The following is a 22850-nucleotide window of genomic DNA, read 5'->3' as shown; positions in this document are numbered from 1 at the left end:
AAATCTAACGTGTTTGTGTGGGTGCATGGGTTGGCAAATGACAGGCCGTCACAGCACCCCTTGAAATTTCAAGCTATTTTAGATGTGACTGCTGCTGTTTGTATTTTTATACTGTAGTTACACGAAATATGACCTATCCAGCTTTAATACATTCAGGCATGAGCACTGCTGTGGCATCTGCTGATTGAAAATGAATCGCGAAAAAAAAGGCCTGTCTAAGGTAAAAAAAAATAATTGCTGAGATTTTTGTTTATATTAATAAGATATTTGCCACTGCAACATAACCTAACACTGAAGCTGACTATTATTTGTTTCACAATCCACTTACATCACTCCAATGAAATTCAATGCAACAGCATTTTAATGCAATCTGATGGCATTCTCCACTTTGTTAACCGTTAAAAGTCTGTGACATCTGTTAACCAGTTCAGTATTTTCCCCAACACTTTATCTCCTGCACAGAATGCATTGTGCACTAAACTGAAGTTTAAGCTTTCAGTCTGCATCATGGCTCCTGGCCAGCGTTCCAGAGGGATTTAGTTGGATGAGCATTATCTCTTTTTCTGTTGACGGGCAATAGAAGATAAAGGACTGAGAAGGAGTGAGTAGCATTTCTAAACTTTATAAAATGCCTTCAGATTTTTATATATTTGGGCTATTGTTAGAAATAATAGACTCTAAATATACTGTAGATGTTTAGGATGTATATGTTTGTGGTTTTATGGATGCAAACTTATTTTATTTTGATCCTCTAAAGGCAGTATTAATAACCTCTCTCTATTTCTTCCTCTCCTTTAATGTGTTCCTGTATTCGAGCTGTCAAATGTGAGGCGGAAGCATGCAGCTTGCAGAGAGGAAGACACGCACCACCTCTCAATAATGACAGGAAATTAAAAAAAAAACAAGGCTGAGCTCACTTGATTCATTGAAGAAATGAGGATGTTTACTGAGGTAAGGGGTTATTTCATAGTAGCTTAGGAATGGATTTGTTTGGTATTGACCACCTGCTTATGACGAAATTTTCCATTGCTGAAGATGAACTTATTTTTAAGACATTTAAGCAAAGATATAGGAACAAAGAGAGAGTGAGGATACAATTCGGTTAAAATATTAAGGATGTATTTATTTTGGATTACAAGTAGTTATTTTTAGTGTACAGAAGTTGTCCGACCCACTGTGCGAAACGTGTGGCTGCTGCTTCGAGTAAATTCTATTGCTGTGAAGGATGCTGCGGAACAGTAGCCGCAGTCTCCGTGGGTCATCAGTCTGTGACTGCTGGAACAACCTATTTTTCTGTGAGGCAGGGACGCGAGGGGACTGTTTTAGCTTTCACGGAAACTGAAACACTATACCGCTGAGCTGAAACATTGTGCTCATTCTGAAGAGGAAATCTGAGAGCGGGTAATGATGCGGCGTTAAGTGTTGTTTTGGCGGTGAACGACAGGACATGTCGACACAAATAGAGCATTCATTCATTCATTCAAATCATTCGTCTCTTCGTGTGTGTGACGTCATTTCAGGTCAGTGTAGTACGTAAGCGTCGCAGATTAAAGGGACGGTCTCGCGCATACCCTCTAATAATAATGTTGTATATTGTAATATAACTTGTCGTGCAAATTAAATATTTTTCTCTTGGTATGATCATATGAAGTAAATAACGTCGATCTGTCAGTACAAGATGCGCACAAGCTCGAGCAAGTTTTTATGATTTTTCTTGCAAAATGGTTCAAGCGCAAATTTTGACGTTCGTTTAAAAGAAGACAACCAAAGGTAAGATATTTCCTTGATTCTAGTGCAAAGGCATTCCCCTGAAAAAACTGAACTGTGTATGACTGAGGGACGATACTGAGATCTGACATTATCCTGTATATCTGTGACTTTGTGAAATAAAAATAAACTTATTGGAATGGAATCCATGTAGAAGAATGCCCCTATAATCCAAGTTATAAAAATCAGTTTTTCTACGAATCTACTGAGCCAGTGATTCAACTATCCAGTCATAAAGATTTTTTTTTTTTTTTTTTTTTTTTTTTTTTTTTTTGCCGTTTTGAACATCGTTTGAGTTAAATGATTCAGTGAATCTTTATTAAATCAGGGAATTGCTGCCATCTACTGCTGGTTTAATTGTCTTATTTATAAATCATAGTTCATTTCAATATAAAAAATAAAGTTAACATTTTATTAAATATAAATTTCAAATTACACATTTTGTAATCATTGTGTAAAGTTAGCTACAGGGCCCCAGGCCCAACAAATAAATACTTGACCATACCATCCCTTTGAATTATTATTATTATTATTATTTACAATTCAACCTCTACATATACAGTTGTGTTCAAAAGTTTACATACAGTTTGCAGTATCTGCAAAATGTTATATATTTGACCAAAATAAGATCATACAAAATGCATGTTATTTAGTTCTGACTATTATAATATATTTCACTTAAAAGACTTTCTATAAATAAAACTCTCTCTCTCCCTCTCCCCCTCTCCATACATATATGTATGTGTGTGTGTGTGTGTGTGTGTGTGTGTGTTTATTTATATATATATATATATATATATATATATATATATATATATATATATAGAATACTTAAGTGATTACTTTAATTTGCAAAGCTGTTGCTTAGTAAATTAAAACCCTAAAAAAAATCCAGTGATGCCTTAAATTGACCTTTTACACATTTCTGTGTTTCTCAGCAGCGGAAGTCGTCATGGTTGGGTTAACTTGAAGAGCAGTGAATTGGAGAGTACCACTAATTTTTTCAGCTCAAGTCAAGTTTGCAAATCCTCTTGCTTAAATGTCCTTTAATCTACAGTTTCCTCTCATGCCGTGTTAAAGATTATGCAAGAAGAAGCAGTTTTAAAAGTGCTGGTAGGGTTATTTCTTTATCTAGTGAAACTTATTTAATTTCATTATTGGTGACTTCTCACTCCTAAAGTTGTCACATGTTCTGTTTTAACAGCTTAAATTGCATTTTATATTGGTTAAATGGTCCTGTCCTTGACTGGAGATTGTTTCTGTGATTTAAAGTTATGATCATTATCACATAGTCACATACACTTTGTGATTTAGCAAGTTACTGTGCAGAATGTTTTGTCCTATCTGTGTCAAAGCACTTTATAGATGTGTCTAACATTTCTGTCATACTGAAACAAAACTGACTCACTTAGATTTTTCCAGACATGTTACAACACCATTACAGTATCGGAACAAATCACTCTTAATTTTGAGTTTTAAGTTTTGAGTCATATTATGGGCTTGTAATATGTTATCTGAGATTTGTTTAGAGCTTTACCTGAATAGTAGACTAAATGTGATGGTGGATGAGTGACCATGCACAAAAAACACACAAAAATAATTAGCACCAGTGGGATGGATAAGCTCCAGGTTTTCGTCAGTATTTGTTTTTTTGTGCATATTACAGTCATCAATATTTACGTAACAGACATACGTTTTTTTAACACTGAAAGGTTGAGACATAGAAAAATCTATCAAAGTGTTAGAGAAATGTATAAGCTAGGGCCTGTAACTAATCATAAATTATTGAACTAGTTTTTTTTTTGAGGCCTGAAAAGACCAAATAATAATAATAATTAAAGATATTTAAGAAAAATTATGAATAAGGTGTATTATTATTATTTCTCAGACTAAACTGCCGCACATTTCTGTGAAAATGCAATATATTATGTCAAATAACAAAACTAAATTGAAACTGTAAGACAAATCCTAAATCAAATAAATATTCTCTCATGACAGAAAGATTTTCCCTGTGCTCTTTCCTAGATTGTTTAACAGCAGCGATTCAGCGTTTCCATGGTTACCGCAGTAAACAAAGCAGCGCAGTTTAATGAGCATTATTAAACAGATGCGAGATTAAAAAAAAAATCAAAACTTTTCTGCAGACAAACAAACAGTATCCCTAAGAGATATAAACCCCAACCTGCAAGTGTATCGCGTTTAATTTAACATATCAACCCACTTGAATCGTAAAATATTTTCATCGCTTTTACACCCGGTTCGGGATGCATCGTTATATCTCTAACAGCTGAGTTATAATAATTTAGGGTTTGTGTTAGCTAATGACGTCCCTGCTAGGAGGAGTGTTCATATAAGTGTTCATATAAGCAGTCAGACTGTCATACATGAGTTTATGTCTCCACAGTAGTATCTTGTAATTGAGGAGATGTGGTGATTCTGAGCTTGTGCGGTTTAACTCACGTTATACAGATTGTTTTTAAGGCAGGACTTGTTTGTCTGTTCTGTTTCGTTCGCAGAGAGGACCAGCAGACACTGACGGATAAACACTTCAGTCAATACCAGGAGACGATTCAACGAAGTAATACTATGTCTGATGAGAAGTCGAAGTTAACTTACGTGATAACCGGAGGATGCGGTTTTCTCGGGCAGCACCTGTTGAGGGTTTTGCTGGAGAAGGAAGAAAATATCAAGGAGATAAGGCTTTTCGATAAAAACATTTCCCAGAGTCTACAAAGTCACAGTACTGGTAAGAAACACTTGAAACTAACTGTTCTTTCTATGATTAAGAGTTTGTTAGTTCACACAGTCATTTGAAATGGTTTTATAGCAATTGTAACGCTCACCCGCTGACTTAACGTTACCCGTTCATTGCGTACGTGCGTGTTTTTTGAAGAACGCCCTGGGTCATCATAACCAGATGTTCCTTCATTACGTTTCTCACTTGTTCTAGTTTATTTAGGTAAAGTTCAACAGTACATATGAATCATCGAGGACGTTATTATGTAATGTTTTTTTTATTTTTATGTAATTAACATTTCAATTACATATCACATGATTTATTGTTTTTGTGATAACATTCTGTGATGTAAAAGAAATTTGAAACATTTTTTGGAATAAAATCACCCACTCGTTTATACTGCTGCATCATTTTTTATCTAACATGTATTGTTGAATATGTTGACCAAGTACAAAGAATATTGCCTGGAAAGTACATATACCTTGATCGTTCTTTGTTTTCTCCATCATGCATCATATTTCATGTCAAGATGCTCTTTCATTCTCTGTAACCAAGTGCTTGTGTTGTAAATGACGCCACGAAACTGAGATGACTGAGAAAAACTGTAGAGACACTGAGTAATCTCTCGTTTTAACATCATATAGATGGAAATTGTTTGCGTATTCTTTCTTTAGATTATCATACTATGAAAAATGTAATATTTTAAAGTTCCCAACATTAAAGAAACGCCCTATATTTTAAATAGTTCCTGAAAATACGCCTTTATTCGTGATGTTTCAAAGTATAGGATGTAGTTCCTGTAAGTGGCCAAGGGAAACATCTGCTGATGTATCTATGACTTCAGTAACGGGAAAGATCATTTTATGACAAAGGAAATGGAAAGGCTCATTCATGTTATTACATAGCCTTGACTTTCCTGACGTATGTTTGGGCTTGGTTCAGTTTGTAAGGACAGGCAACACCAGTCATTTCCATCCAGTCTCTTCCTTTCCACTCACCAGGATGCTCTTTACAATGGTATTTTGGGATCTTATGCACTGTATTCACCAGCCCTCACTCATTATGCTATTGTGGATAAATCGATCTCTCATTTTCAGCAGTCATGTAGCTCTAGCTGAAGAACAATTTCCTGCACAATATAATTATGCGACGTCAGCCACAGGAATAGATGCATGAGGGAGGTTAGACTTTGAATTTGGTTATAGCTGGATCTAATTTGTGTGTCAAATGTTTTTTATTAGCCAGAGCTTTGTTGGCTCTTTTATCTAATGGATCTCATACAACGAGTATCCATAGTCCTGGCCAAATGTATTCTAGTCCTCACATACTTTCTAGTTATCCAGTGGGCTAATGGGGGAATGATGCTTGAAATTGACTACAGCTTGGCATTTGGTCAAAGTCCAAATGTCATCAGAAAGAGGTTAGAAACTTATCAGAAGTGAACATTGACCTACTTGCACACTGCTCTAGTAAGAGGTTAGTTTTTTGTATATGACTGATTTTGTGTGACTACCTGGAAAGCTTGTGCTCATAGGCAGACCTTCATATGTTATTTTATGGCTCAGTTAATTAACCATCACAAAGATGAGAGGGATCCTGGAGGCGCATTTGAACATCTGCGGTGCACAGCAGCTGATACCCTGTCACAGTAATTGTTGTTTGTCTTGTGTAGTGGTTCACAAACCTGTCATTCTGTGGAGTTGTTAAATGCATATTTAAGGAAACTTAAGAGATCCGACATACAAGATGGCAAATCTTTGCAGAGCTGTTATGTATGACCGTGTTCATTGTTTGAAAAAATAAAATAATTGAATAAGTGAGAATGAGAACAATGCATTTTTTGTTTACAAGGACGAGGGTGTTGCTTCCACCAAGTAGATAGAGTTTATTGTTTTAGATAGTTGTGTCATTGTAATCAAAATATCACTTGATCCTTGAATTTATATCTGGAAGCTGCCCAAGGTAAATCATAGAGATAACGGGATGCTGTCCAAAGTGACCTTGGTTATACTCACACTCGCTCATTCACTGGAATACATGAAGCACACATACCCTGCACACATTGTTGTGCTACAGAGGAGACAGATTGAAATCTTTTTTTATTATTTGCACTGGTAGTCACATCAGTTCTTAGCTGCCTATCTTTTTCAATGCCAACTACCTTATTTGACATAAAAAAAACCTTATAAAGATATTCCTGCATAACAAAAATATAACAACTCATACTTTTAACAAGATATATTATCTCTTTGTCTTTTATTCACAGAGCATGTGAAAGTGGTGGGGATACAAGGTGATATAACCGATTATAGGAGCGTACATCATGCCTTTCAGGGAGCAGACCTGGTTTTCCACGCAGCTAGTTTGGTTGATGTTTGGTATAAGGTCCCTGAGAATGCTATCTATGCTGTCAATGTACAAGGTAAGTGAACAAAAGAGATAGATAACAATGACTTTGTAGAAGTGAAATCTTTTTTATTGATTTTTTTTTTTTTTTTGACGAACTGAATTATTGATTATTTGATGAACAGAAAGGTTAAAGATTTGCATAAAAAAAAAGATTTTAGAAAACTTGAACACACCCTTTCTTGAAAAAAAATGATGTATTTCTTTTAAAAACAGTAGGGTTTTTTTTTTTTGACTGCTAGAGTAAATGTCAGTGGGTTGTTTTGGTTACTGCCCTGTTTTTCTTTGGTGATATTTTCAGTAACCTTCCAGAAATGCATCATTTACTCTCAAACAATGCGGGAATTCATGTATTTTTTTAGTGCATGAAGTGAGCATAATAAGATCAAAATATGCGTTTTTTAACTATTGTACAAGAAAACCTCTTGCTAGTCTGTACAGATCATGTGGCTTTATGAGAAATAGAGCATTTGCAGTTTACCTCATGAAGCTTATCAAAAAGGTCATCTCTAGATTTGAAAAAAGTCTGACATTATGAATGCATTCAGCATCACCACCTGCATGAGTGAAAACGTCTGGACTATCACAGATATGATTATTTGTTTATGTGTTCAGATCAGTCTTATTTCTTTCATGGTTTCATCCGCATGTTTTCAGTTTTTTGTGGTAGTAGACCTTACTGGTTAAGGGTTCCTAACATGTCTATTAGGTCTTTGCCAATAGAGCCTTAATAGATACAGACAAACCCACAGGATACAGATGAAAACAAGAGCAGGAGATTATGTATTTTTCATACTGGAATGTTCCTTTAGTGTGGATTCTGCCCTATCACATCATTTTTTCCATTGCTCTCACATTTACATTCCACATTACTTCTCTAGAAATCTCCTCTTTGAATACCACTGAATGGGTCTGGATAATAATTTGGTTACCTTTTTTTTTTAACTTCAGAAAGCATTTGAATAGCTGATGGGTTTCTCATTCAATCTATCTGGTTCTTCCTGCTGTATCACAACATTACTTGGAAGTTAGGCGTTACTGTGTCATCAGTTACAAACTACTGTATTTTCCGGTCTATAAGTCGCACTTTTTTTCATATTTTGGCTGGTCCTGCGACTTGTAGTCAGGTGCGACTAATTTATCAAAATTAATTTGACATGAACCGAGAGAAATGAACCAAGAGAAAACATTATCATCTACAGCCTCGTGAGGGCGCTCTATTCTGCCCTATGCTCCTGTAGACTACACTGAGCAGCATAGAGCGCCCTCTTGCAGCTGTAGACGGTAATGTTTTCTCTTGGTGCTTGGTTCTAAATAAATGCGACTTATAGACCAGTGCGACTTATGTTTTTTTTCCTCGTCATGACGTATTTTTGGACTGATGCGAATTATACTCATATGCGACTTATAGTCCGAAAATTACGGTAAAACGATTTTCATTAATATCAGTTAAAGCAACACAAACAGCTTCGTTTTAGGTCTTGCATTTCCTTTGGTAAAGTTCCTGTTTTCCTCACCTTTTAGTTTGTTTGTCTTTTTTCTTTTTGGATGTTCTCCTTCAGGGACAGAGAATGTAATAAATGCATGTGTGGAAATCGGTATTCAGTATCTGATCTATACAAGCTCCATGGAGGTGGTTGGTCCAAATGTAAAAGGAGATACTTTTATCAGGTAAGTGTCTTTATTTAAAGCTTTTTAATATATGTAAGAAGTATTTATTAAGTGATATGTTTTTGTAGCAGCTCGAATAGTTCCTGTATCAAATGAAGGCCCGCCTTCTGGACGAGATGTGCTGTGATTGGTTAGCTGGGCCAGTGTGTGATGTGATTAGCACATCTCTTGTACACCTCAACCAGGTCTCGTCCCATTCGTTGATCTTTGTGATATCACAAAATCCTGAAAAAATGCGTTGTAGTGCTAACGCGTCATTCGTTGTAGTTTTCGAAAAGTGATTTCTGTTAAATAAAATATCTCCTTTTGAAGTGGGGTTTGAGCTTTGTAGCTTTGCAGATATTTTTTATGCTCAAACAGCAACAATATAGACTGACTAAAGTTGAAAAAGTGTTAAATAAAAAAAAGTAAAGAATATAGTTATGTTTAGTAGGAATATACACATCAGATATGCATGAGTAGACGTATTCTAGTAATAACCAATTAGTAAATTTTTTATGAATAAGTACATATATTAGTACTCCATGTACGATATTAATACATATTAATATAAACTGATGTGTTTCAAAGAACTTTACAGTTCTCACTTAGGATGCACTTTGTACACACTCCCTAACTCACAAAATACACAGTGAAATCTTAAATTCACGTAACTCACCTAATACCCAGTACACTGATATAATAATAATTTAATTAATTACCTTTTATATATGTGCTTTTTTTCTTTTCTATGCACTCGATGTGCTCTACTTTGTGACGGGGGTATCTCATCGTCCACCGCCAATTAACCAGGTTATAAAGTCTCATAGTGAATATTTCCCAAAAAGACGGTATAAAGTAAATTTTCACTGTCTTATGAACTATAAAAGTAAAACCTTAAGACAATTTCAATAAACAGAATATTAACAAAGTGGGCGCAGTCATACACACAAACACACTCACTCAACCCCCTGGTGCAGGCCTGAGGCAACTCATCAACTTTGCTGTAAATATACTATACTGTATAAGCTTCCCTGATAAGGGGATTACACCTTAAATATTCTCTAAAAATAAATGATTAAGTGTTTAAAGCATGTAGTTGTCATGGAGAGAATGTGTGATAGAACTGAAAGGGTTTGCACATGTGGAATGCATTCTGACACGACAGCAGAATTCCACTACGTAGACAACGTTCCATCTTGATGGAATACCAGGCCACATTCTAGGAATATTTTTTGAAAGGATCTCATGAATTTTGTATGTTATGATGTTAAAATATGGTTTTAAAAGTACTACGCTGTTATTAGCATAATACATTTAGCCAAAATATGTAATAAACAAGCATGCAAGGGGCAGAGAGTGTGTAGGACTTTGTGAATGTTCTGTTGTGGTTTGGCCTAGTAATCAACAAAAGAAAAATGTGTCACTCAGTCATATCAGTGTAGTTTCACATCTGATTTTGCTGTCTTGCCTAACTTAAATCAAAAAAGCACACAGAGCAAAGGTTGAAACATTTCCATTACTGCCACGTGCTAGAAACATTACAGTTTTCCTTAGAGAGTGACTAACACGCATGCAAGTTTTTGAGATTTTTTTTCCCCCCTCAAATGGAATTATTTTCCTATCTTTTTGGAAACATAATAACAAACACGCACATATGCACATTGAAAAGTAATTATTTAAAAATAATCAAGATTATATTTCAGCCGTCCTTTCTATCCCCCTTTCTATCTCCTTTCTATCTCCTTTCTATCTCCTTTTCTCCATAGTCCCTGTTGAGTGCAGTGGAGCTTTGATATTTAATATGATTGCTAAACATCAGTTGCTTGCCATGGGTAATATCTATCTACGGTCATGAAAATAAAAATTGTTTTTGCTGGAAAGTATTTGCTTTCATAGGCAACTATTTAAAAGAAAAAAAATTGCATTCTGATGAAAGCCTCTAAAAATGTGTTGCAATATCTGTGTTTCTTTTACATTGTTTAATGCTACAGTAAAATTAAACAAAATATTTATATAAATGATTGTCATTAATAATAAACTCCAACCCAACTCAAACCCCAAATTATACCTTAAAATAACTACTACTAATACAAACATACTCAAATTCAAATATTTTACTAAACATTTTAGTTTTACACTCACTCTGCAAGGACAAACAGGGATAGGGGTCAACTTTGTTTAAATCTGTTATGTTTCCGCCAGCTCGAGATATAATGTAATTTGTGCATGCATTTCACATTTTTTCTGTGCAAGCTGTAAGAATGCATACATGTCTACTCATTTAGAGATAGAGGAAATACAAAGAGAGTGATCATTGTGGGTATGAGTTTGGATATAAACTTCACAGCACTTGTTGGGTCAAGCACTTGATTTCAGAAAAGGATCTGGGTTAGTCTTCCACATAATACTTCCTGTGTATTAGTAGCTCTGCCACCTATTACTAAACTATCTTTAATTTGCCCAGATTTTAACTGTTGGTGTTGTTCTTCCTTAACACAGAGGAAATGAGGATACTCCATATAATATATTCCATGAGATGCCCTACCCTAAGACCAAAGCTGCAGCTGAGAAAATGGTGCTGGAAGCCAATGGCACAAAGGTACAACACAGTCTTGTGGACTGCAACAATAACACATTGATTAAGAAAGGACTCTGACTTTTCAATTTAAGATGTTTAGTCGCATTGAGTTGTACAACAGATATTTACAAGCATACAGAGTTTTGTGGAGGAAGCTTTCCATTTTTTAGCCTTAATAAAACTGTTTTCTATCTTTAGAAACATGTAGGACGTGAGATGATTAAATGGCCGTTTTTTTTTTTTTTTACTACTACATTCAGGAGATGCACACTACACTTTTGCAATTTTGCAAATCTAGCAAGCTACTTCACGTTGTCTGCAAATAATTTGTAATTTAAAAAGAAAATTATTTTATTCTTTCTAACATTCATACATAAGCTAAATTTTTAGTTTGATAAAACAGACATTTCATTACTGACATTTCGATGAAATTGTAACTCATGTTTCTCATTTACAATGGCCTATTTGCTCTTTGCCAACTTTGCACAACACTTCACCAACCCAAACCCATGGGAAATGAACATCACATACCATTCAAGTTGGAAGCCTTAAATTATGGCTGGATGGATTTAGTTACTCCTTTGCTCTTGGTGTTTCAACATGCCATGCATTCCTTGATGTTTCCAAACACTATAATTCTTCAGAATGCTGTTGATGTATCTTCTGCATCTGAGTGACATGTAATGTAATAAAAAGACAAACTATTTGCTTTTCTACTGTAATCAATTATTGATTTCTTTCTCTCTTCTTTGTCCCACTCTTCATGATTAGGTAAAGGGAGGGAACACTCTCTACACATGCTCTCTACGGCCAACAGGTATCTACGGGGAACAGCATCAGCTCATGAAGGACTTCTATCTGAATGGGGTTCGTACAGGTGGTTGGATGATCAAGGGAGTTCCACGGAACACAGAGCATGGACGAGTCTATGCAGGTAACCAGCTAAAACCAGTAACCATGGCAACAGTGGAACAGAAAATCTTTTTTATTAATTGAATTTGACACCATCTAGTGTTTCTGGCAGCCAATCACAAACAGACGGCGAATCAGTCGGCGTATATAAAGTAAATGAGTCAATCACACTTTCGATCACAGTTTATAGAACTGAAGCAAGTAAAGCTGTCATCGTATGCCTTTAGGGTGTTTAATACACAAGTAGGAAAAGGGGTCTTGAGAGGGGGTTCTCACATGTCTGTCTGATCACTTTTCTATTTCCCCTTTTCCTCATGGTTTGTTGTTTTGATATATTTTACCATTACAGAGGAAAGATAAATAAATGAAATTATTTTCATATAACTGTTATTTCTTGTAGCCTACTTACTAACCAGTGGTGAAATGTTACTAATTACATTTACTCAAGTTCTGTACTTAAGTACAAATTCAAGGTACTTGTACTTGAGAATGTCCATATAATGCAACTTCATACTTTTATTGCACTACATTTTAGAGGCAAATATGTTACTTTTTTATTTCAGTACAGTTTTAGATTACAATTTTTCATATCCCACATGTCCATATTTGGTGACTTTCAGATAAACCGAAGGTTGAAGTGCTCCTTTATGGGACATTTAAAGGAACAATAAGAATCAAAATAGAAACAAACAAACAAAAAAGTATAAACATATTAACAGTGTTTGGAATAACGGCGTTTAAAAGAACGGCGTTAGGTAACGACGTTATTTTTTCAGTAACGCTGTAATCTAACTAATTACTTTTCCCATCGTTACAACGCCGTTAACGTTACTGAACATTAAATGCGGTGCGTTACTATGCATTGATTTAATAAACTATGCAATCCGAACGCACCCCTGGCTCACACAGTTACTTTTTGGAATAAGTAGTGAGTAACTATAACTAATTACTTTTTTAAAGTAACGTTCCCAACACTGCATATTAATACTACACAAGAGGGTAGTCTTTCAACTTTTCCATGCTAAACTTTAATTCCCAACTTTAGTAAATGTGTTTTTTCCATACCAAGATAGGTGAGAAAAGGGTCCCATATCTTATAGAAATTGAAACGTTTGTTGGTGGACTTCGAGGGCAACTCTGCAGACTGAGAAGGGCGGAAAGCTCTCTGAAACGGAGGAAAGAGAAGGCGGTAAAGTGGGCTCAGTTCATAAAGGACCCATACGGGTTTACCAAAACCCTGCTGGGGGAAGCAAGATCTGGAAGATTGACCAGCCCTAAGGAAGTTGTAGAGGAGTTCCTGAAGGAGAGCCACAGTGACGCCCTCAGGAACCAGGCCTGTGGGGTACACCCAAAGATCAGCAGAACTGCTGAAACTCCTGAGGAAGAGCTTGATACCAGTGAACCAACATGGAGAGAAGTCCAGGACATAGAAAGCCCATTCAGCATCTGCCCCAGGACCAAGCGGTATACCTTATAAAGTATACAAGAGATGCCCGATGCTCCTCCACAGGTTATGGAAACTGTTGCGAAGGATATGGACTCTTCGGACATCAGTCAGTTCCAAACCATCTCTCTCCTAAGTGTCGAATGCAAGGTATTCTTTTCTATCCTGGCAAAAAGGATGAAATACCTGCATGGTGAAGAATAGATGTCGATACATCAGTCCAGAAGGGTGGCATTCCAGTTTTCTCCGGGTGCTTGGAACATATTGGCATCTCAATTAGCTGTTCAGGGAGGCCAAGGGGAGCAAAAGAAATCAAACAGTTGTCTGGCTCGACTTGGCTAACGCATATGGTTCAATCCCACATGGCCTCATTAATACAGCTATGGGACACTACCATATCCCCTGCCACACCAGGGGTATAATTACCAGCTACTTTGGAGGATTCAAACTACGGTTCAAAACTGCCCACTTGCGCTTAGGATCTGGAAAAGGGAATCGAGACAGGCTGCATCATCTACCCCATTCTGTTTGTCATGGGAATTAACCTGCTCATAACAGCTTCAGAAAAGGAATCCAGAGGGCCATCAATGGAGTGTGGCATCCGCCAACCTCCAATAAGAGGTTTTATGAATGACCTTACTACCATGTCCAAGCAAGATGGATCTTGAAGGCTCTTGAAGATGGAGCAACTTGGGCTCGAATGAAATTCAAACCAAGGAAATCAAGAAGTATGGCGATTAGAAATGGGAAAGTGACCAGCAAGTTCCAGCTGCAAGTACAGGGGGAGATGATACCATCAATTGAGCAAAATCCAATTAAGTGCCTAGGGAAATGGTACGACGCATCCCTGACCGACAGATGCAATGTTTTTCCCAAGACAGAGAAACAGGCAGATGCATGGCTGAGTAAGATTGAGGGGTCAGGATTACCAGGAAAGTTCAAGGCCTGGCTCTCCCAGCACGGCCTGCTACCATGGCTTATGTAGCTACTGACAATCTACGAAGTACCTATGACAGCAGTGGAAGGAGTCGAGAGGCGAGTGAACAAATACCTTTGCAAGTGGCTTGGAATCCCACCAAGCTTCATGTCAGTAGGGCTATACACCAGGTCTGGTCAGGTACAGCTGCCCCTATCATCAGTGCCGGCTTGTGATGATGTACCAACTCTACTGATGAAAAAGTCAGAAGAGCAGGTGTCACTACGAGATCAGGACGCAAGTGGGTACACATCAGTGGAGCAAGCCGAAAGTGCATTGAAGCTGAAGGACATCATCGGGAACCCATGTGTAGGGAGGCAAGGATTCAAATCCACCCACTTCCAGCAGCCCTTTCATATCTACTTCCTGCTCACCAACAAACCTCCACAGATGGGGTATGAGGGAGGACCCATCGTGTAGGCTATACGGAGGGAGGGGAACAATGGCGCACATACTGGCAGGATGCAAAACAGCCCTTAGCCAAGGAAGATACAGGTGGCGCCATGACAAGGTTCTCTGTGCATTGGCTGACATCTTGGAGCGGGAGAGGCAGAAAAAGCGCCAGACCAGTGCAAGTCCAAGGACATGCATTCAGTTCATCAGAGAAGGGGAGAAACCAACAGCCCCCAAGAAGATCAAAAAGAGCCTCTTGCAAGCAGCACAATCCTGGGAGATGGAGTGGGGGTGGACCAGGGAAAGAAACTAGTCTAACCCCAGGTTGTGCAAACACTGCTGAGGAGGCAAGGAAGATAATCTTGATTGAACTGATGGTCCCGTGGGAAGACGGGTGCGCGGAGGCCCATGAGTGGAAAGTCACAAAGTATCAGGACCACGTTGAGCAGTGCAGGGCCAAAGGGTGGCAGACCTGGCTATTCCCGGTTGAGGTCGGGTGTAGGGGTTTCCCGGCCCAGTCTGTGTGGAAGACACTCACTGCTTCGGGTATAACAGGAAGGGAAAGGAAGGCAGCTGTCCATAGGTTGGGTGAGGCAGCAGAAAGAGCGTCTTGTTGGCTCTAGAGTAGGGGGGAGGAGTTGAGCTGGGGGCCAGGAGGAGGAGGGCAGTGACTGGCCACCACTGCCGACCCGCCAACTGGAGGGTGTTGTGGTTCAGGGTCGAAACACCCTGTTAAAGTTGGACGCCACCTGATGACATCTTCTCCTGGCCGAAAGCTACAGTCATGTATTACAGTCAGTTTTCAATAGTAAAAAAAAAAAAAGAATAAAATATCTAATTATAATCAAACATTTGACCTCCTTTGCATTAACATGTATACACAATATGCACACTTTCAAGTACACCTAATAGTAGGCCTACACACTTAATAGTAGGCCTACCTATGAACCAATGCAACATTATCATACACAATATAAATTGGCAAAATATCTTTAACGCTTCAAATAACACACAAGATTATAGAATATAATATAAATATTGTTGAAATAGTTTTATCAGAATTTGCTTGTCAGTCAAACAATGGAGTAGATTTTTCATTTAACATTGTTACATATTGTTTACTCGCATCTTGAGAATCTTGAAAATCATGTGAAAAATATTATTGCTGATTACTCCTCTGTCAAAATATATTTTCTCTCTAGATGGAGGAGTGATTTAGTGTTTTTCTTTTTCTTTTTTTTTCTTTTTTTTTTAAGTAATAGAGTTCCGTGAGTGTGTGTGGGTCCCTCACTGACTGAAAAACTAATCACAGATATTGGTTCCCCACAAGGTTTTTTCCTCTCACCCTTACTGAAAAACAACAATCCATCTTGCCTAAATGACTGTCGACCAGTGGCATTCACATCATTAATTATGAAGGTTTTTGAGAGGCTTATCAAGAACACCATCTGCTCCTCTATCCCCAACAACATTGACCCACTCCAGTTCGCCTATCGCCCTAATAGGGTAACTGAGGATGTTGTCTCCCATCTCCTACACGCCACACTCACCCACACTGACAGCAATAATTATATGAGGCTGCTGTTTATAGATTATAGCTCAACCTTCAACACTATAGTCCCCCAAAATCTGGTTTCCAAGCTCAGAAAACTCAGACTGAATGCCCCACTCTGTAACTGGGTTCTTGATTTTCTATCGTGTAGATCTCAGGTAGTGAGGGTGGGTCAGACCACCTCAAGCATCATCACCCTGAGTACAGGAGCCCCACAAGGAATTGTTTTGAGCCGCTGCTCTATTTGCTCTACAAATATGACTGTGTCCACTCACACTTACACACCTGTCATCAGGTTTGCAGATGATACAGTGGTGATGGGCCGTATCTCCTACAACAATGAGGCTGCCTACCTTGATGAGGTAGAAAGTCTGACATCATGGTGCCAGGCAAACTGTCTCTTTCTGAATATAGCGGATCTACACCCCACTCATCATTAACGGAACCCCAGTGGAGAGAGTGAGCAGCTTCAAATACCTTGGTGTACACATTTCTGAGGACCTGACCTGGACTAACCACATTCAAGCTCAAGTTAAAAAAAGCCAGACAACGAATGTACCATCTGAAACTTTTGAGAAAATTAAAGGTTTCCCCTGGAATCCTGAAAACTTTCTGTATCTGGGCTATAGAAAATGTTGACTCATTGTGGTATGGAAAAAGCTCAGCGCAGGATCGTAAAGCCCAGCAAAGAGTAGTGACCTCAGCTAAGCACATCTCCAGAACATCTCTCCCCTCTCTGCACATTAAACACACTACACTTTAGAGATGCTGGTAGTGTAGGGTTACCTAATAACTCTGCACACTGCACTTTTTTAAGATAACAACTATGCAACTCATCCTCACTGCACATTGTTTACATCTCTGCCAGCTGTGTAGCAGTTTCTTTGGAGCATCTCTACATATCATCTATGTATTGTAATATATTGTATACATTTCATTATTTGAATTTAATTATCTGTTTTTATTATTATTTTTCTGTATATTTCATTATTTGTATTTAATTTTCACTTTTTTGTTGTTGTTGCACAGACCAAAAAAAAAGTAAGCCAGACCTCACTGTAACTGCCTGTTGCATGTCATATAACTTGTACGTGACAAATAAAGCTTGAATTGAATCTTGAATCTATTATGTACACAAACAATTGTAGGAGTACTTGTCCAGTGAGATATTTAATCAAATCAAATTTGCAGATGATAGTGCACTAGTTACTCTCTTTGAAGGGCATGAGGACAATCATGAACCCTTTTAAATGAATTTGTTTCTTGGTGTGATGTATTAAATGTCAAGTTAAATGTTTTAGTTGATTTGTTTCAATACTGATACTTAAAAAAACAGTCCTCATCAAGTGCAGATTCAGAGGGTAGAAGAGTATAAATACCTTGGAGTTGTTTTAAATCACAAATTGAAGTGGGATAAATGGACTGATGCTGTGAACAAAAAGGTGCCAGAAAAGATGGTGCAAAGATGGTGTCATTTAGTGTAAGCCCTCCAAGTTTTATAACACTTTTTGAAAGTGAACTGACCTTTTGTATTATTTGTTGGTTCAGGAGTGTTTCGGTGAAACAAAAGTGTTTGTTGTTCAGGAACATTTATACTGCGATTAAATTACATGGTATTCCTATGATGGGTTTACAACAAATTTATCAAACTAGATGTCTTAAATGTCTTAAATATTATCTGATAATAGGCACCCGTATGATTTGAGCTTTCTGTCCCTGACACAAGTTTAAGTACATTATCTTTATAAGTAAATTATGAATATGCCATTTTGGTAAGGGTCATAGGTGGGTCATAAATACCTAAAAGGACTCTTCTCATCTGGGCTGCTGTTAAAGTCTGCTGGAGGCTATGCCTCTCAATTACTCAACCCCTGCAATCACAATTAGATAAAACATCCAAGGTTGAGCTACAGCACATCACCAGAAGTGAACAATACATTCATGCAGAGAAAACATAAATTTCTACATATGATTTATTTTAACATATAGTAACCGATGGAACTGTAAACCAAGTATGCATAGGTGTAGTGGACACATGATGCATTATTATTATTATTATTATTATTATTATTATAATTATAATTATTATTATTATTATCTCTGAATCTGAAAAAACTGTTTCACAGGACAGGTCTTCGTCTAAGACGGAAGTTTTTAAACATTTCATTTTATTGCCACAGAGCCCCAGTTATAATCATCTCCATGCAAGGGTAGCCTTCATAAAAAGGAAAGCACATATTTTTGTGAAAAAAAGTAAATTATAAACAAGTGTAAAACATTGTCTGGAAAATTTCTTTGTATCTTTTTATGACCATAAGATTACTTTTAAAACATAAATAAAACAAACCATGATATAGAATAGAATCAGTTAATTGTGATTTAATATTTTTTTTTTATCTGGTCTTGAGAGAGAATTTTGCATTTTTTATATTTGATATAATAATAATAATCCTATTATTATTAATTTAAATATATATATTTTGGGGCTTAAAGCTGCGGTAGGTAATTTTTGACGCTCTAGCGGTTAATAAACAGAACTGCTTGCGTCTTGCAGAAGAACATCGTAGCCGGAACTACTTCTCTCTGTTTATGTCTATGAAGAATCACAAAGGTACTGGGTTACTCCGCCGCGGTACCCCCGAAGCAATCTAAAATAGTCCGAATATAAACACTTATTATAGGTGCAGCCTAGTGATTCAGGACAAGCCAAAAACACGGTTTGGAAAATAGATTCATGGTGTACTCGCTTATTATATACATTTTTCTACATTTTGAACACAAACAAAGTTACGGACTGCAGCTCTGATTGGTTGTTTCTTACCGGGAGCGGTCTGTAACTGCAAATGGCAATAGGACCACTGGGAGGAGCTTGATTTTTTTCATAGATTATCTGTCTCATAATCTACTGTCAGGACATAATGACAGGTTTAACAAATATGTAAAAAAGATATTTTTTTTTACGAAAGTTACCTACTGCAGCTTTAATTCTTTCTGTAGTCCCTCTAGTACTCTTGGATTTATTAAAAGAAAAATATCAGTACCTAAAACGTGAATTTATCTGTGCTGTTTATATATTTATGTAATGGCTTTAATTGCTATAATAACTTTAAGTTGTTTGAGACTCTGCCCTGTCTCTTGAATAACTTGAATGTGTTTTTGTGCATGCAGGGAATGTGGCATGGATGCATTTGCTAGCAGCACGTGCTCTACAAGAACATCCCGATAGACTGGGTGGGGAATTTTATTTCTGCTATGACGACTCACCGTATAAGAGCTACGATGACTTCAACATGCAGTTCTTGTCGGCCTTCAACTTTCGCTCATTGCGTCTTCCAGTGTGTTTGCTGTGGTTCATAGCGTGGATGAACGACCTGATACGCTGGCTCCTGAAGCCGTTCTACAACTACACACCACTTCTCAATGGATACACACTCGCTGTGGCCCGCACATCCTTCACTGTCAGCACAGACAAGGCGTTTCGTCACTTTCAGTACCAGCCGCTGTACAGCTGGGAGGAGTGCCTGATCCGCACACAGAGCTGGGTCAACACCTTCCCTTTAGAAACCAGCACGAAGGACACCTAACAGCTGCTTCAGTGTCATGAGGACACTGTTTATAAACACATCTGTGGCCAAATATGAAAAATGGGAGGTTTTATGACTCTGTGTCATGACTTTTCAACTGATGATGAATATTTGAATGCTGTATTGCAGTATTCAGTGTGTTTTTACATAAGTAGACTTAATCATAAAATCACAGCTGTCATCTGTCATAGTTGATCTATCTATTACATGAATCATATTTTAATCATTGATGTTATAGTAACAGCTGTGGACATAATCATTACATTAAATACAAGCACTTTCATGCAAAATGCACAAGTGAGGCTATTTTGATAGTAATCTAGCGATGCAAACCGTATTGTTTCTCTTGATCTAGTAGTCGAAGCACAAGTGTTTGAGCTGAATGTACTTTATCAGTGTTATATAATCCACCACATATGTGTATATTTATTCATTTCATTTTCAAATGATTTCACAGAAGCATTTGATGTTTAACTTCTTCAGACAATTCTGTGCTGATGAACACATGCTTTTAAAGTAATTATTTGTTTGTAAGAAACATATTTAATTGTTCGTAAGAAACATATTTTTTCTGTTAACAGAGTTCAAAATAAATGAAAATACTCTATACAAGTTCTGAGCTTTCTAAACTCTTTTTTTTTAACGCGCACAGTGTCCAAGGAAAATATTTAGCTTTCAATACATTGGATCTTTCAGTTTGATAACTTCAGTGATTGAGAAGAATAAAAACTATGGCTGTCAATAGAATAAAATAATTGTGATTAATCTCATGATCTCTAACTAGTTCTTAAGCAAAAGGAAAACTTGAGGCTAATTTAATTCATTTAATTTATTAAATTTTCCATGTATTTACATTTTATACTAATATTAGACCTGTATTGTATCCTAGCACGTTTGGAAACAACGTAATTGCAGTAAACCCCCTGACCCCCCTTTTGAGCTCCAAACCACATTAAGAATTTATTACAGTGACTAACAAAACCCACTCTCATTCTCCTGAAAACTCAGATCTTCCATCACTGCCCGGACAAGAGCTCACCATGAGGCCAGATTTTCCACATCAGCTTCTATTGTTGTAAACAAGAGGTATCATAGCAATCCTTTTGCATATGAGATTTCTATCGGTTTTAAGTTGGAAAATATTATTTTTTCTGTGTGTGTTCCACAGATGAAAGAAACTCATCCAGGTTTTCTGTGACATGAGGGAGAAATAAAAGATGACAGTATTTTCATTTTTGTGTGGACTACTCCTTTGAGTGTATATAGAAACTTTACAAGGGCAGGGAAAAGTAGAAACCTTGAAAGATCAGAAAAAACAAGGGTGTTCCCAGCTGGCTTCAGTTCAGGGGAATGCCCTTCAAATGAGCATGAGTATGAATATGGGACTATGGGAGTTCCTCATAACAAGAGCCTCCATAGTGACAGTATTTATTCTTATGTAATGGATAAGAAGAGTTTCAGTTTAACACAACAACGCTAACTTTAACTAACTAAAACTAAGTTTAACCTCGAGTGAAATACTTTACTCGTTATATTTGAAAATTAATTTACTTTCTTGTGTTGAACATAAAAGAAGATATCATATAACGATATAATCAAACAGTTGGTGGTTGCCTTTGACTTCCACAGTAGGAAAATAAAATACTATGGAAGTCAGTGGGAACCAACTGTTTGATTACCAGCAATCTCCAAATATCTTCTTTCATGTTCAACATAAGAAAGCAACTCATACAGGTTTGGAACGACATGAGGGTGAGTAAATGACAAAAAAATCCCTTTAAGCGACAGATGCAAACTGTATGCCCACTGCGACATCTAGTGGTTAATTTTATCCAATTAACTCCGAGTAATTCACACCGTTTAATAAATGTCATAAACGAGGCAACATTTCGCTCAGTTTCCACTCACCCAAAAGATTTAAAATGTTTAATCAAAATGTGAAGACCAGACGTCTCTCTCTCTCTCTCTCTCTCTCTCTCTCTCTCTCTCGCTAATACAATGTTTCTAAATTACCTTTATATACGATTCCAACTTGTTTCCTTTTCCTTACACCTGATCTGTAAACATAGTTTTGCTCAGTAAAATTGGCCCCTTTTAACCCTTGCATACTCAAGAACATGCTTCAGGTTGGTAAATGGTGAAATTTAACTAGATATGATTAATAATAATCGCTTCACTGTATTGTCAATACTCTCGTCATTATATACAGGTGCTGGTCATATAATAAGAAAATCATCGAAAAGTTGATTTATTTCACTAATTCCATTCAAAAAGTCAAACTTGTATATTATATTCATTCATTACACACGGACTGATTTATTTCAAATGTTTATTTCTTTTAATTTTGATGATTATAACTTACAACTAAGGAAAATCCCAAATTCAGTATCTCAGAAAATAGAATATTGTGAAAAGGTTCAATATTGAAGACACCAATCAGCTAATTATCTCAAAACAACTGCAAAGGCCTTTAAATGGTCTCTCAGTCTAATTCTGTAGGCTAAACAATCACGGGGAAGACTGCTGCATGACAGTTGTCCAAAAGACGACCATTGACACCTTTCACAAGGAGGGCAAGACACAAAAGTTAATTGCAAAAGAGTCTGGCTGTTCACAGAGCTCTGTGTCCAAGCACATTAATAGAGAGGTGAAGGAAAGGAAAAGATGTGGTAGAAAAAAAGTGTGACCAACTTTATAGAGATGCAGGTTTCATTTTCCAACAGGACTTGGCACCTGCACACAGTGCTAAAGCTACCAGTACCTGGTTTAAGGACCATGGTATCCCTGTTCTTAATTGGCCAGCAAACTCACCTGACCTTCGTTAGACCATGAAAATCTATGGGGTATT

General features: G+C 37.1%; 1 protein-coding gene across 2 annotated transcripts; it reads left to right on the top strand.

The window, feature by feature from the left end:
* Nucleotides 1-803: 803 nt before the first annotated feature.
* Nucleotides 804-20611, top strand: LOC113045547 (3 beta-hydroxysteroid dehydrogenase type 7-like). Of its 2 annotated transcripts, none has more exons than XM_026205977.1 (7): nt 804-951; nt 4284-4513; nt 6771-6926; nt 8473-8581; nt 11063-11162; nt 11913-12075; nt 19587-20611. In XM_026205977.1, the coding sequence occupies exons 2-7, from the start codon at nt 4354-4356 to the stop codon at nt 20000-20002; spliced, it is 1104 nt and encodes a 367-aa protein (XP_026061762.1). In that variant the 5' UTR covers nt 804-951; nt 4284-4353; the 3' UTR covers nt 20003-20611. The 2 variants fall into 2 exon arrangements, with proteins under 2 accessions (XP_026061762.1, XP_026061753.1); XM_026205968.1 differs by lacking the exon at nt 804-951 and adding an exon at nt 2712-2880.
* The last annotated feature ends 2239 nt before the right edge of the window (nt 20612-22850 follow it).

Source organism: Carassius auratus, chromosome 3 (genome assembly GCF_003368295.1).
Source record: "Carassius auratus strain Wakin chromosome 3, ASM336829v1, whole genome shotgun sequence".
NCBI lineage: Eukaryota > Metazoa > Chordata > Actinopteri > Cypriniformes > Cyprinidae > Carassius > Carassius auratus.
This window is presented reverse-complemented; position numbering and strand designations above follow the sequence as displayed.

Coding starts and splice junctions, on each gene's coding strand:
- LOC113045547 (XM_026205977.1), top strand. CDS start 4,354: ATGTCTGATGAGAAGTCGAAGTTAACTTACGTGATAACCGGAGGATGC. Junction 4,514..6,770: donor TCTACAAAGTCACAGTACTG/GTAAGAAACACT, acceptor TTTTATTCACAG/AGCATGTGAAAGTGGTGGGG. Junction 11,163..11,912: donor TGGAAGCCAATGGCACAAAG/GTACAACACAGT, acceptor CTTCATGATTAG/GTAAAGGGAGGGAACACTCT.